The 15,508-nt window shown below is 44.5% G+C and overlaps 1 protein-coding gene across 4 annotated transcripts in view; it reads right to left on the bottom strand.

Moving 5' to 3' along the window:
- Positions 1-15,508, bottom strand: part of KDM6A (lysine demethylase 6A) — a 194,688-nt gene that overhangs the window by 104,640 nt on the left and 74,540 nt on the right. For all 4 annotated transcript variants that reach the window (XM_069761664.1, XM_069761663.1, XM_069761665.1 and 1 more), the window contains exon 4: positions 1,825-1,874. In XM_069761664.1, the coding sequence (XP_069617765.1) occupies positions 1,825-1,874 (50 nt within the window). The remainder of the gene's footprint in view (positions 1-1,824; positions 1,875-15,508) is intronic.

Raw genomic sequence — 15,508 nt, 5'->3', positions numbered from 1 at the left:
TTTGGAGTTTTGATTAAAAAAAATATTGAAAAAAACCCCTAAATGTCAGGACTTGCCACAAACCTACAGGTTCTTCTGCAAACTCTGGTGTGACTCATCGGTTGGCAGCTTATTTTCTTTCCCCATTATCATCAATAGGAACTGCGTGATTGGCTGTTGGCAGTCAGGTGGTAAGTGACATAATGAAAGGTCCTTATGCTTTCAAGAAACTTATTGGAATTTCATTCATCAACCGTGTTTCCCCAAATTATTGTTATGGCTTTGCGGAAGTGTATTAATTCGCCTGACCATTTATGTTTAATTAACAGCTGAATATTGCAGACTTTTTTTTCACAAAGAATACTTTGCATACTTCAGACTAAAACTTGGAGATCAAGATAAAGTTTGGGCGCCTCACAGTGCGCACACGGTGTGTTGAGTAGAGATGAGTGAATGTGATCGGGTCAGGGTTTATTGGACAAGCTATAGCGCTTACAGAATAAGCTGCAGAGGGAACCCGGATACCTGGATCGCTCCGGCTGATCAGCACCGCAGCTGCTTGTGTCGCGGCTCTGTGACAGTCACTACACAAGCATGGAGAGCCCAACAGTCAGTGAGTATTCCAGCAGCTGCCCTTTGGCTTGCAAGCAACACATGACGCCCCTGCCATGCGCTGCATCGGAACAAGATGCTGTGAGGGAGCGCCAGGATGTGTAATATTTTCTTTTTTTTATGTTTTTTGATGGGGCCATACATACCAGGATGGGGGTGGGGGCAAGTCATACCAAGACACTCTTAAAAATAAATGAATATTCATTGCCCTTGTGGGCGTGGAATGCACTGAATATCCATTTCTCTTTAGTAGCAGGCACAGGAGTTACTTTCATGTTCTTCCCCCGAAGAAGCCACAACTGTGGTGGCAATACGCGTGGGGTGCTCACCTGCTTCTGCTCTCAGCTCTCATGGCTCTATACTGTTTTTGTTCATGCCCAGATTGTGGACTTTGAGCTTTGGGCTTCTTTTCCCTGCCTCCGCTGAAAACAGGTTTCGTATATTATTACATTGCATGTAGAGTCATTCAGCCTGGGTTTACTAGCTGATACGGCCATTAGACTTGTTCCATACTAGTGAACTCGTATAGATGTGGGCATATTGGGTTAGTCCCATTCTAGGTATTCAGGACTCGTCAGGTCTATCTTTTTTACTGAATTTCTATATGGTGCTGTGAATAGTTAGGCCTTTTTACCTTTTCACATGTGTTTATAACTTGTATAATAATATTATATAACAGGCCTGTTGCTACACGTAGTTTTGCTGCTATCAAGTGTTTTCTATACACATGCTTTGGAGGCCATATTGACCAATTGTGAGTTTGAGTTGGCAGTTGCGGTAGGTCAAGTTCTGTATTATTAGGCATGACTATTGAGTTTCACAATTTGTTTTTAAATGTTTTTATTGTCACTGTGTCCTGTGTGTTTTGATGATTTTTTGTATTGAACTAAATATTCAAGTTTAATGAGCCTGGGTGTTTCTCAATTATATGGGCATGCTGTTTCTTCTTTGTCTGGTTCTTATAGGCACAGGAGTTAGCCGCCAGCTCCTGTCATGTGACCCACTGCTCGCCGATGACACTCCCCCACATCCCCACCACAGCCAGAGCCGGTACATACGAACTATAAGACGCACCCCCCATTTTTCTCCACATCTTTGGAGGAAAAAGGTTTGTCTTATAGCTTGAAAAATATGGTATATTTATAACACTGCTCTTCTGGAACTGACATAATTCGATGCATATTCTGATGCCTGCAAACATTTGGAAGAAATGCTTGATAAAGTCCCACTCACCTTCCAGTAGTCTGATTGTAAACTGTAGTACCTCTGGTATGCAGATAATGCTAGAAAGACAAAACAAGAGCGACAAGCATGACTTACAAGAAAATGTACCATGTGCAAAACAACTTCACCTTACTAACATATTAGGCCTGCGACACCTTTCGGCATAGAATATGAATGAATGTGTGTGTGTGTGTGTGTGTGTATGTATATGTGTATGTATATGTGTGTGTGTGTGTATATATATATATATATATATATATATATATATATATATATATATATATATATATATATATATATATATATATATATATATGTGTGTGTATATATATATATATATGTGTATATATATATATATGTGTATATATATATATATATATATATGTGTATATATATATATATATATATATATGTGTATATATATATATATATTTTTTTTTTTTTTTTTTTTTTTTTTTACATACACTTTGGTGCAACTTTATCTCAATGTTAAGCTGAATTCACACATCCGTGTGTCAGTCATAGTATGGACTGAAAGTGTCCTACTGTATGTGAGGTTGTTTAGTTTGAGACAGGAGACTTGTGGGCGATCAGTAAACCATGGACTGGGAGATGTATGTATGCATGTGGTCTGTAAACTCTAGGCTGCAATCTTCAATGCTTTATATATTTTCAGATGCCCTAATATGCAAAAAGAAGCTTTACAAAAATGTGTCCTCCAATAAAATTTTATATAAAAAGTACCGTAAATAATGTTATTGAAACAGGATTAAAAGATAATTTTTAAAGAGGAGATGCAAACTGAACAAAAAATGGAAAACAAGCCAACACTGAGCACATAGGTAAATTATGTCCAAAATTATGCATGAAAAATACAACAGCTTACAAAGATGAACCCTGAGATAGTATATAAAAGTGAATATGCTTAAATATGGAGGGATAAAGTACAAGGTACAAATCGCTGGATGTAAGCAAGGACACAAATATATAGACTGGACTTTGCTGGGTAGGAAACTCCTTAAAAAATATACACAAAGTATAGAAAGAATAAGTGAAAAAAAATTCATTTAATCGGAGAATCCAAAAAACAAATAAGGATTTCTTTGCACACCATAGCTCAGGATAATGGAGATAATAGCAGGTGCATAATAACACAATCAGATATGCAAGCTAGAGGGTGCAAATAATTATCCAGGGTCCAGGCAGCTCCAGTGTACCCCTTGACGCGCGTTTCTGAGGAAGAGACTCTCGAAACGTTCATCAAGCTGTATACAAAAAACGAATGAGACATCAATTCACTGATCTGCCTGACAAGAATCTACAGCAAAGACATCAGGACGTCCTTTGGACTGGAGAACTGTGGCCAGTTGGTAATAAAGAAAGACAAGGTAGTAACGACTGATGGAGTGGAATTACCAGCAGGGCACGTAGGAGATATATAGACAAGCTACAAGTACCTTGGCATCCCACAGAGATATGGTAACCATGATGAGGAGGCAAGGAAAGCAGCAACATCCAAATACCATCAAAGGGTAAGACAGATCGTGAAGAGCCAGCTCAATGGGAAGAATAAAATCTGCGCCATCCATACATATGCCCTGCCAGTTATCAGATACCCTGCTGGAATAGTGTGCTGGCCAAAAGAAGATATGGAAGCTGCGTATGTGAAGACAAAATCTCCTCACAATGCATGGAGGACTCCATCCCAAGACTATGTGCACACGTTGTGGATTTTGATGCGTTTCCGCAGAGATTTTGGACGCGCGAAATTGCATCCGCAGTGTAGTGCACCACCAATGTTAGTCAATGGGAAATTGAGAACTGGGGTGCACATGCTGCGGAAATAAAACGAGCGGATTTGCAGGGTTTTATTTTCCACAGCATGTCAATTGTTTTTTCAGATCTGCAGCGTTTCTGCACCCATTGACTACCATGGAGTCAGGCAAATCCGCAGGTTTAAAAAGATCTGCAGTTTTGCTGCAGAGTTGCCTGCGAGAAACGCTGCAGATCGGGAGGAAGAGTGTGTGGGTGGAGACTGTGAGCGGAGAAGCTGTGTGTGTGTGTGTGTGTGTGTGCGTGTGCGTGTGCGTGTGCGTGTGCGTGTGCGTGTGCGTGCGACTGTATGTAGGCAGGAACCATCCAATGGGACTACTAGTCCCATCCGGCTATGCCTGCTACAGGGACAGCTAGCCGATGATGTGACAGCTAGCCATCCAATCATCCGGCTAGTGTAAAAAAAGAAAAAAAAAATACACATATGCAGTACATACTCGCCATACAGCTAATCTCCGATGCCTCAATCACCTGTAAAAAATAAAATAAGCCAACTGTATACTCCCTGATCCAATGTAATCCATTTAATAACTAGTGTCCCACGACGATCTCCCGTGTAGAGCTGTCACATCAACAGATATGACCGCTCTCCTGGGGCCTACGGTGATACGACGGCAGGTATCCTCCCGCAGTAGATCACTCCGCCGTCAGAGGTCACTGGAGTTCAAGCTGTCACTTGTGGCACCGCTGCGTGGGAAAATTCTCACGCAGCAGTGTCCTAAAGTGAGAGCATGAACTCCAGTGAACCCTAAGTGATAACACTGCAGAAGCCATTATCTCCTGTCAGTGTGTCACTGGAGGCCCTGTAGAGTGGTCACATCTCATGATGTGACTGATCTATAGGGGAGATCGCGTGGGACACTCATTAAATGGATTACATCGGAAAAGGGAGTACATTGTTGGTTTATTTTTTATTTTTATTTTTTTACAGGAGATCGAGGGCGTCGTATGGATTAGTAGTTACAATAAAGATGGCAAACTTTTTTAGTGTTTTATTTCATAAAATACTTTATTCTGGCTGTGTTTATATAACCCTTTAACTATAGGATTAGTATTGGCTAGGTATCTTATTGACACCTCTCCATTACTAAGGCGGACTGGATGTCACCTTATAATGCGCCATTTCTGGGGCGGCTGTGAGCTGGCGTTTGTAGCCGGGGGTGGGGGCAATATCCATGGCCCCTTCCAATTAATTGTAGGGGGACCCCACGTAGTTTTTTTGGGGGGAGGCTGCCCTATTTTAATAGCCAGTAAAGGCTAAATACACAGCTGCGGACTGATGTTCATAGCATGGGAAGATCCATGGGTATTACCCCCTTCCCAGGCTATAAACATCGACCCCCAGTCGCTGGCTTTCCCTCTCTGGCGCAGAAAATTGCGCAGGAAACCACACCATTTCATTTTTTTTTTTTTAATTTAACAGATATTGTTTTAAGGCTGGGGTCACACTTGCGAGATACTCGCACGAGTCTCGCACCTTAATACCAGACACTGCCGCTGGCACTTGGTACCGAAGTGTGCGGCTGCATGAATTTATATGCAGCTGAACGCTCTGGTCCGAGTGCCGGCAGCAGCGCCGGTTACTGAGGTGTGAGACTCGTGCGAGTTTCTCGCAAGTGTGACCCCAGACTGACACAGATAGTGTGTGTATGTGTGTGTGTGTATGTGTGTGTGTATGTGTATGTGTGTATGTGTGTGTGTGTGTGTGTGTGTGTGTGTGTGTGTGTGTGTGTGTGTGTGTGTATGTGTGTGTGTGTATGTGTGTGTGTGTATGTGTGTGTGTGTGTATGTGTGTATGTGTGTGTGTGTGTGTGTGTGTGTGTGTGTGTGTGTGTGTGTGTGTGTGTGTGTGTGTGTGTGTGTCTTTATTAAACTCTTTATTAAACTCTTTATGTACCATTTTATTATGTTTATTACTAAACATCGGGCTTAATTTTTGTACCCTTAAATCTGAGTTGAGTCACACAAAGTAGTTAATCAATAACATTTCCCACATGTCAACTTTACATCAGCACAATTTTGGAAACAATTTTTTTGGCTAGGACTTTATAAGGGTTAAAAGTTGAAAAGCGATTTCTCATTTTTCCAACAAAATTCACAAAACCATTTTAACCCCTTAGTGACCGAGCCAAATTTTTGAAATCTGACCAGTGTCACTTTATGTGGTAATAACTCTGCAAGGCTTCAACAAATCCCAGTGATTTTGAGATTGTTTTTTCGTGACACATTATACTTTATGATAATGGTAAATTTAGTTCAACATTTTTTGTGTTTATTTATAAAAAATATAAAAAATGTGAGAAAAATGTTAAAAAATTAGCAATTTTCTAAATTTGAATGATTATCCCTTTAATCCAGATAGTCATACAACAGCAAACCATTAATAAATAACATTTCCCACATGTCGGCTTTACATCAGCACCATTTGTAAAATGTTATTTTATTTTGTTAGCATTTTAGGAGGTTTAAAAATGTAGCAGCAATTTTTCATTTTTTCAAAGAAATTTACCACATTTATTTTTTTAGGGACTTATCCATGTTTGAAGTGACTTTAGGGGTCCCATATATTGGGAAACCCCCAAACGTGATACCATTTTAAAAACAGCACCCCTAAACATATTGAAAACTGCTGTCAGGTAGTTTATTAACCCTTCAGGTGCTTTACAGGAATTAATGCAAAGTGACATGACAGAAATGAAAATGTGTATTTTTACCACCTAAATGTTGCTAACTTCTAAACAGATTACTACATCCATCAGACTCTAAGGCCACTATTTGGTCATGAATTGCCATCGCAAACATCAGGACAACAAAATCATGATCTGAGGGCACCAATTGGGATAAAGAAGAAGCCCCCACACTCTGTTAACCATTTATAATGATGTAGTCACTATTGACAGCAGCATCTAAGGGGTTAAACAGATTTAGAAGGTGCAAATACTGATCATGGCTGATACAGCAAGTTGTCAGCTATAGTGTACAACCAACAGATGCTGGATTGTCATCTGTATGGGGAGGCCATTCTCTTATATGTCAGGTCAGTTAAAAGGCGTACTGGCGGTCATTAAGGGGTTAAGGGACCACCTCACATTTGAAGTGAGTTGGGGGGGGTCAATATAACAGAAAACACCCAAAAGCGACACCATTCTAAAAAGTGCACCTCTCAAGGTGCGCAAAACCACATTCAAGAAGTTTATTCACCCTTCCTTCAGGTGCTTCACAAGAACTAAAGCAATGAGGAAGGAAAAAATGAACATTTTACATTTTTCACAAAATTTTTTACTTTGGAACCAATTTTATCAGGAGAAAATGTGCCACAAAATTTGTTGTAAAATTGAGTACACCAATGCCCCGTGTGTGGGGGAAAGCCACTGTTTGGGCGCACGGCTTTTTGAACGTAAAATTGGCTGGAATCAATGGTGGTGCCATGTTTCGTTTAGAGACCCCCTGATGTACCTAAACAGTGGAACCCCCAATTCTAACTTCAACCCTAACCTTAACACATCCCTAACCATAACCAAAACACTAACTTTAGCCTAACCCTAGCTCCAACCCTAACGGAAAAATGGAAATAAATACTTTATTTATTATTTTTACCTAAGGGGGTGATAACGGGTGGTTGATTTATTAATTTTTTTTATTTCGATCACTGTGATAGAACCTATCACAGTGATCAAAATGAACCAAAAGGAAAATATTTCATATTGTTGCTGGTTGTCGGCCAGCAGATCTCAGCAGGCGCACTTGCGCATGCGTCCGCCATTTTCTTCCCAGAAGAAGTCGTCGCTGGCAGCTGGACTTCACACGTGAAGAGAAAAATGCCCACACGGAAAATTGAAGATTGCAGCATCACATTTCAGATCTATGATATTTGAGGTGCAAGGTGAGGATGTTCACATAATATGTGAAAAATGCCCACAGGCATGAACACCCACAGGAAAACAGTAGAGTTATAGGGGAGATGCTCTGCAGGACAAGGATAGAATACAGGTATACATGAGATGTTCTGCAGGGCAGGAGAATAACATAGAATTATAGGTGAGATGCTCTGCAAGACAGGGATAGTATACATGTATAGGTGAGATGCTCTGCAGGGCAGAATAGCATAGATCTATAGGTTAAATGCTCTTCAGGACAGGGGAATAGTATGTAGGTATAGGTGAGATGCCCTGCAGGGTAGAAAAATATGGAATTCTAGGCGAGATGCTCTGCAGGACAGAATAGTATTTAATTATAGGTTAAATGCTCTGCAGGACAGGGGGATAGAATACAGGTACACATGAGATTTTCTGCAGGGCAGGAGAATAATAGAATTATAGGTGAGATGCTCTGCAGGACAGGGGGATAGTAGACAGGTATAGGTGAGATGCTCTGCATGACAATAGTGTAGATCTATAGGTTAAATGCTCTGCAGGACAGGGGGATAGTATGAGGGTATAAGTGAGATGCTCTGCAGGGCAGAAAAATATAGAATTATAGATAATATGCTCTGCAGGACAGAGAATAGTATAGAATTATAGGTTAAATGCTCTGCAGGACAGGGGGATAGTATACAGGTATAGGTAAGGCTGGGTTCACATTGCATTAAGGCTACGTTCACATTAGCGTTGCGCCGCTGTTGCGTCGGCGACGCGCCCCTATGTTTAACATAGGGGACGCGTGCGTTTTTTGGGTGGCGTTTTTCGCCACGTGCGTCGTTTCCGACGCTAGCGTCGGACGCAAGAAAATGCAACAAGTTGCATTTTCTGTGCGTCCGATTTTCGTCAAACGACGCACGCGTCGCAAAACGCGCGCGTTTTTCCGTGCGTCGCGCGTTGCGTCGCCGACGCAGGGCGGCGCAACGCTAATGTGAACGTAGCCTAACAGCAGCCCGTTAAACACATACGTTAACGGGCTGCTGTTAACGCAAGTGCTGGTTTTGCAGCGCGCTAGCGCAGATAGAGCATCTGCTAGCTCTATCTGCGCTAGCGGTGACGGACCCGGAAACGCTGCAGCTCAGGGTCCGTCACTCAATGACGGCACATCGCTGGCCGACATAGGAAGTAATGGCGGCGTTAACGGACTGCGTTACACCGCATTATGCCACGGTGTAACAGTCCGTCTTACGGACGACCTAAACGCAATGAGAACCCAGCCTAAGATATATTTGCAGGACAGGGGAATAGTATACAGGTATAGGTGAGATTCTCTGCAGGGCGGGAGAATAATATAGAATTATAGGTGAGATGCTCTGCAGGGCAGAGTAGTATAGAATTACAGGTTAAATGCTCTTCATGACAGGGGTATAGTATACAGACATTTGTGAGATGCTCTGCAGGGCAGGATAATATAGAATTATAGGCGAGATGCTCTGCAAGACAGAATATGCCAGTCAATGCAATGACTATGCAAGAGGCTTAATGGTCGGGAGACTGGTAAGCCCAATCTACCTTTTTTTAGCATTTATCTGTCTATTCTATTTAATCTATCTATTCCATCTGTCTTCTCTTTTGGAACTTTATACAGCATGGGAAAGACCATGTTAAAAACGCATTGCACACGGACACCACACAGATGTCAGACGGATGTTACACTGATGTTAGCGGAGAAAAAAAAAAGCGAAATCTCATCACACTCGTATGACCATACGGAAAGCACTCGCACGTCTGTCATGCATCAAAATCACTCCGATAACGCATTAGTGTGCCTCTACCCTATGCGTGAGATGCTCTGCAGGGCAGGAGAATAGTATAGAATTGTAGGTGAGATGCTCTGCCGGGCAGAATAGTATGGTTTAGGTGAGATGCACTGCAGGGCAGAATAGTATAGAATTATAGGTGAGATGCTCTGCCGGGAAGGAGAATAGTATAGAGTTATAGGTGAGATGCTCTGCAGGGCAGAATAGTATAATGTTATAGGTGAGATGCTCTGCAGGGCAGGAGAATAGTATAGAGTTATAGGTGAGATGCTCTGCAGAGCAGGAGAATAGTATAGAGTTATAGGTGAGATGCTCTGCAGGGCAGGAGAATAGTATAGTGTTATAGGTGCGATGCTCTGCCGGGCAGGAGAATAGTATAATGTTATAGCTGAGATGCTCTGCAGGGCAGGAGAATAGTATAGAGTTATAGGTGAGATGCTCTGCAGGGCAGGAGAATAGTATAATGTTATAGCTGAGATGCTCTGCAGGGCAGGGAAATAGTATAGTGTTATAGGTGAGATGCTCTGCAGGGCAGGAGAATAGTATAATGTTATAGCTGAGATGCTCTGCAGGGCAGGGAAATAGTATAGTGTTATAGGTAAGATGCTCTGCAGGGCAGGAGAATAGTATAATGTTATAGGTGAGATGCTCTGCAGGGCAGGAGAATAGTATAATGTTATAGGTGAGATGCTCTGCAGGGCAGGAGAATAGTATAGCGTTATAGGTGAGATGCTCTGCAGGGCAGGGAAATAGTATAGTGTTATAGGTGAGATGCTCTGCAGGGCAGGAGAATAGTATAATGTTATAGGTGAGATGCTCTGCAGGGCAGGAGAATAGTATGGAGTTATTGATGAGATGCTCTGCAGGGCAGGAGAATAGTATAGTGTTATAGGTGAGATGCTCTGCCGGACAGGAGAAATATAGTTATAGGTGAGATGCTCTGCCGGGCAGGAGAATAGTATAGTGTTATAGGTGAGATGCTCTGCCGGGCAGGAGAATAGTAGTGTTATAGGTGAGATGCTCTGCCGGGCAGGAGAATAGTATAGTGTTATAGGTGAGATGCTCTGGAGCACAGAAGAATGTCAGCGAAAATTGCCCACACAGAAAATTACGGTACCCACAAGTTTATTAAGAACAGTTTATTAAGGAGGTCTAATAATAACTCCGGTTTAGTAAACAATCATTGCATACCTGCAAATTAGCCATTTTACTGCAAATTAGCTATTCTCCTTAAGTATGACATGCATTGTGTTGCAGAGATCTGTCGGGTCCCTGCACTGCGATACACGCTGCCGGCAGCGCAGTGGCTGTGAGCTGAAGTCGGAGGTGCAGCCACAGGGAGCGGCACATGAAAATGGCGCACACTACGATGTAAGGCTACTTTCACACTAGCGTCGGAATCTACCCGTTGCAATGCGTCGGGCCGAGATTCCGACGCTAGCGTTTGATGCGCCGCACAACGGGTGCAGCGGATGCATTTCTCCGGCGCATCCGCTGCCCCATTGTGAGGTGCGGGGAGGTGGGGGCGGAGTTCCGGCCGCGCATGTGCGGTCGGAAAAAGCGGTCCGTCGGCAGCAAAAAACGTTACATTTAGGCTACTTTCACACTGGCGTTTTTTGCAATACGTCGCAATGCGCCGTTTATGGCAAAAACGCATCCTGCAAAGTTGTTTGCAGGATGCGTTTTTGCCCCATAGATTAACATTAGCGACGCATTGCCACACGTAGCAACCGTCGTGCGACGGTTGCGCCGTGTTGTGGCGGACCGCCGGGAGCAAAAAACGTTAAATGTAATGTTTTTTGCTGCCGACAGACCGCTTTTTCCGACCGTGCATGTGCGGCCGGAACTCCGCCCCCACCTCCCCGCACCTCACAAAGGGGCAGCGGATGCGCCGGAGAAATGCATCCGCTGCACCCGTTGTGCGGCGCATCAAACGCTAGCGTCGGAATCTCAGCCCGACGCAATGCGACGGGCCGAATCCGATGCTAGTGTGAAAGTAGCCTTAACGTTTTTTGCTCCCGGCGGTCCGCCACAACACGGCGCAACCGTCGCACGACGGTTGCTACGTGTGGCAATGCGTCGCTAATGTTAATCTATGGGGCAAAAACGCATCCTGCAAACAACTTTGCAGGATGCGTTTTTTGCCATAAACGACGCATTGCAAAAAACGCCAGTGTGAAAGTAGCTTTAGCTGCCGGGCTGTGTGGTGGCTGCAAAAGACACTGGGCGACGTGAGAGAAGAGGAAAGGTGAGTAGAATGTTTTTGTTTTTAATTATGCATTAAGGGCAGAACGGGGACACACACTAGGATTGGGGACATATATACCAGGAAGGGGGCATATATACCAGAATGGAGACCATGTGGACCATACATACCAGGATGGGAACCATATATACCAGCATTGGCATATATACACCAGGATGTGGACAGAGTCACCAGGATGGGGGACATTACTACATAATGAAGGGGGAGGGGTGAAATTCATAAGTCTTTATAGAATTTAAAAGGCTACAGGAGCCCATACATCTGATGAAGAGAAAAGTGTGCGTGTGTGGGGTGTGCGTGTGTGGGGTGTGCGTGTGTGGGGTGTGCGTGTGTGGGGTGTGCGTGCGTGGGGTGTGCGTGCGTGGGGTGTGCGTGCGTGGGGTGTGTGCGTGTGTGGGGTGTGTGCATGTGTGGGGTGTGTGTGCGTGCGTGCGTGTGTGAGGTGTGTGTGCGTGTGTGAGGTGTGTGTGTGTGTGTGAGGTGTGTGTGTGTTTTCTGCTGTGCCTTCTGGGCTTCCAGGACCAACTATCTCTGCCAGCAGCACCCTGCTTTTGGTGGGACTGAGATGATAATGTATTAGATGTGACCTGCAGTCCCATGTAACTCCACATATAATAGTGATTCTTTTGTGAGCACTGATAGCTCCTCTGGATCACACTGCTGCTGGTTCTGCACGTGCTGCTCTTTTGGGATGGTGAGAGTAGTAAGGCAGAATCAGTGAGAGATGAGAGCAGACTAGATCTATCTATTGCTGATAACGAGACTGCTACAAACCACAGATCTTCATTTTTGCAGTTTTGCACTAGGTCAGCTGTAAATCACAAGTTGATCACATATCATGTGAACATCCTCACCTTTCACCTCAAATATCACAGATCTGAAACTTTGTGATACTGCAATTGGCAATTTTCTGTGTGGGCAATTTTCTGTGTGGGCAATTTTCTGTGTGGGCACCCATTTCTCTCTCCTCTGATGCGCAATCACATTATAGGACAGAGAAATTAAATGGGAAATTTACTTTTTTTTTCTGCGGGGGCAACACTGGGGTCAGTAAAAACCGACCCGAATCACGTTCTCTGGGGTCTGAGGAATAAGTACCATTAATTGCCCCCATTAAAAGGTGTATTGGTGGTTGTTAAGGGGTTAAGGCTGTTTTGGCAGAGCCGTTGACAATGAGCCTGCCGATTCTGTTATAACTAACAAGAAACAAGCAGCATGCTTGGTATGCTCATTTAATTACTTTAGGAAGTATTGACAGAGCCATTGATAATGAGCCTGCCGACCATATAGAGTTGATATAACTGACTATGAATGATTGCAGCCACATTAGTAATCAACCGTTGCCTACCAGCAATATAGTGGTGAAGGCAATAGAAAGCTATATGTACGAGTAGAGTGATCAGTCTCTCTGATACGGCACTTTGCTGCCAAGAGATAGTTAATATACTAGCATGAGCACTTTACTAAACCTATGACTGACTGTTCTAATCAAGTGTCATGCGTTTTTAAAGACCTTTTGTTTCTGTTACTTATCACACCATTAAAAGTTAAAGGGCCACTGTCACCCCCCTCCAGCCGTTATAAACTAAAAGAGCCACCTTGTGCAGCAGTAATGCTGCATTCTAACAAGGTGGCTCTTTTAGTTTTGTGTTCAGGTATTACTAAAATAAAGCGCTTTGAAACTTTGCAAAAATACCTGTCTTTGTCCACGGAGGCGGGTCCTCAATCCCCAATTTGAAGGGTATTCTGCCGTCACTCACATCTTCAGGGGCTTTCGGCACCGCCCCCTCCGCGCTGTTTTCTTTTCAAATCCGGCGCTGTGTAAATGTTTGTGGGGCAGGCGCAGTAAGCTCTGGCGGTCTGACGTCCCAGCCAGGCTTGGAGACTGCGCCTGTGCGGGCAGTGCGGCCACCCACCTCGGGAATCCCTGCCCCGAACTGTGTTATGCATTGTGCACAGTGCGGGGCTAGGATTCCTGGGCATGTGCACTGCGTGTGTCAGACTGTCACCCAGGTCCCCCGCCTTACAGCGTCTTTATACTGTAATCAGCTGATCGTGCCTCCTCCATACACCTAAAGAATACACCTAGAAAAAACACACACCAGCTAGCAGGCAAGTTGCCAATGTTGGTTCTTTCCCGGCGACTGCTAGTGAGAGAAGGAGGAGGCACGATCAGCTGATTACAGTATAAAGACGCTGTAAGGCGGGGGACCTGGGTGACAGTCTGACACACGCAGTGCGCATGCCCAGGAATCCTAGCCCCGCACTGTGCACAATGCATAACACAGTGCGGGGCAGGGATTCCCGAGGTGGGCGGCCGCACTGCCAGCACAGGCGCTGTCTGCAAGCCTGGCTGGGACGTCAGACCGCCAGAGCTTACTGCGCCTGCCCCACAAACATTTACACAGCGCCGGCGCCGGATTTGAAAAGAAAACAGCGCGGAGGGGGCAGCGCCGAAAGCCCCTGAAGATGTGAGTGACGGCAGAATACCCTTCAAACTGGGGATTGAGGACCCGCCTCCGTGGACAAAGATGGGTATTTTTGCAAAGTTTCAAAGCGCTTTATTTTAGTAATACCTGAACACAAAACTAAAAGAGCCACCTTGTTAGAATGCGGCATTACTGCTGCACAAGGTGGCTCTTAGTTTATAACGGCTGCAGGGGGGTGACAGTGGCCCTTTAAGTTTTCTTTGGAGTCCATCTTTGTCTTTGGCAATTTGGTATAAATTGATAACCCTAAGGTGACCCTAGACAGCTTTCTTTCTGGTGCTGTGGTCACATCACAGGGGTACTATAGGCAACAGACCACACACTTCTGTAAAAAGATTTCTGCTCTAGATTTCAATAGTGATACCTAAAGAGTTAGGGTATGTTCACACGTTCCTGATTTCCATCCTTTTTTTTTTTCAGGACTGAAACCGCAGCTCTTGGCAGAAAACGCAGGTCCTTTTTTTGGTCCTTTTTTTGAGTTTTTTTGGTGCGTTTTTTGATCCTTTTTTTTATGCAGTTTTCTATGCAGAGTGTGTGTTTTCTAGGAAGTTTTTTTTAGGGTTAAAATGGCTGAAAATACCCTAACCCTACCCCTAACCCTACCCCTATTCTAACCTTAGTGGGGAAAAAAAAAAAAATTCTTAATTTTTTTATTGTCCCTACCTATGGGGGTGACAAAGGGGGGGGTGTCATTTACTATTTTTTTATTTTGATCACTGAGATATAACCTCTCTCAGTGATCAAAATGCACTTTGGAACGAATCTGCCGGACGGCAGATTCGGCGGGCGCACTGCGCATGCGCCCGCCATTTTGCAAGATGGCGGCGCCCAGGGAGAAGACGGCCGTACGGACACCGGGAGGCCGGGTAAGTATAAGGGGGGGGGAGATTAGGGCACGGGGGGGCATCGGAGCACGGGGGGGGCATCGGAGCACGGGGGGGCATCGGAGCATGGGGGGTGGGATCGGGGCAGCCACACTCCGCCCACGCACTTCCGCCCGCTTCCCTGCACTTCCTGCTGCAGCGGTTCGGCACCACAAACCGCAATAAAACCCGCAGATATATTTTTGATCTGCGGGTTTTACTGCGGGTTTGACCTCACAATGGAGGTCTATGGGTGCAGAACCGCTGCGGCTCCGAAAAAAGAAGTGACATGCTCCTTTTTTCCCGCAGCTATTCAGCGCGGCTTTTTTTTTGAAAATTCAGGATCATGTGCACAGCGGTTCCTGTTTTCCATAGGGTACATTGTACTGTACCCTGCATGGAAAACAGCTGTGGAACCGCAGCGGCAAAAACGCTGCGGTTCCGCAGTAAAAAACGCACTGTGTGAACATGGCCTTAAAGGCGTTGTTTGCTACTTGTCAACCCAATCTTAACAGCACCACCAGAAAACTAAGTGAACGTGAAATCCTAAAATGCCTTATGGTTT

Source organism: Ranitomeya imitator, chromosome 3 (genome assembly GCF_032444005.1).
Source record: "Ranitomeya imitator isolate aRanImi1 chromosome 3, aRanImi1.pri, whole genome shotgun sequence".
Taxonomy (NCBI): Eukaryota; Metazoa; Chordata; class Amphibia; order Anura; family Dendrobatidae; genus Ranitomeya; species Ranitomeya imitator.
This window is presented reverse-complemented; position numbering and strand designations above follow the sequence as displayed.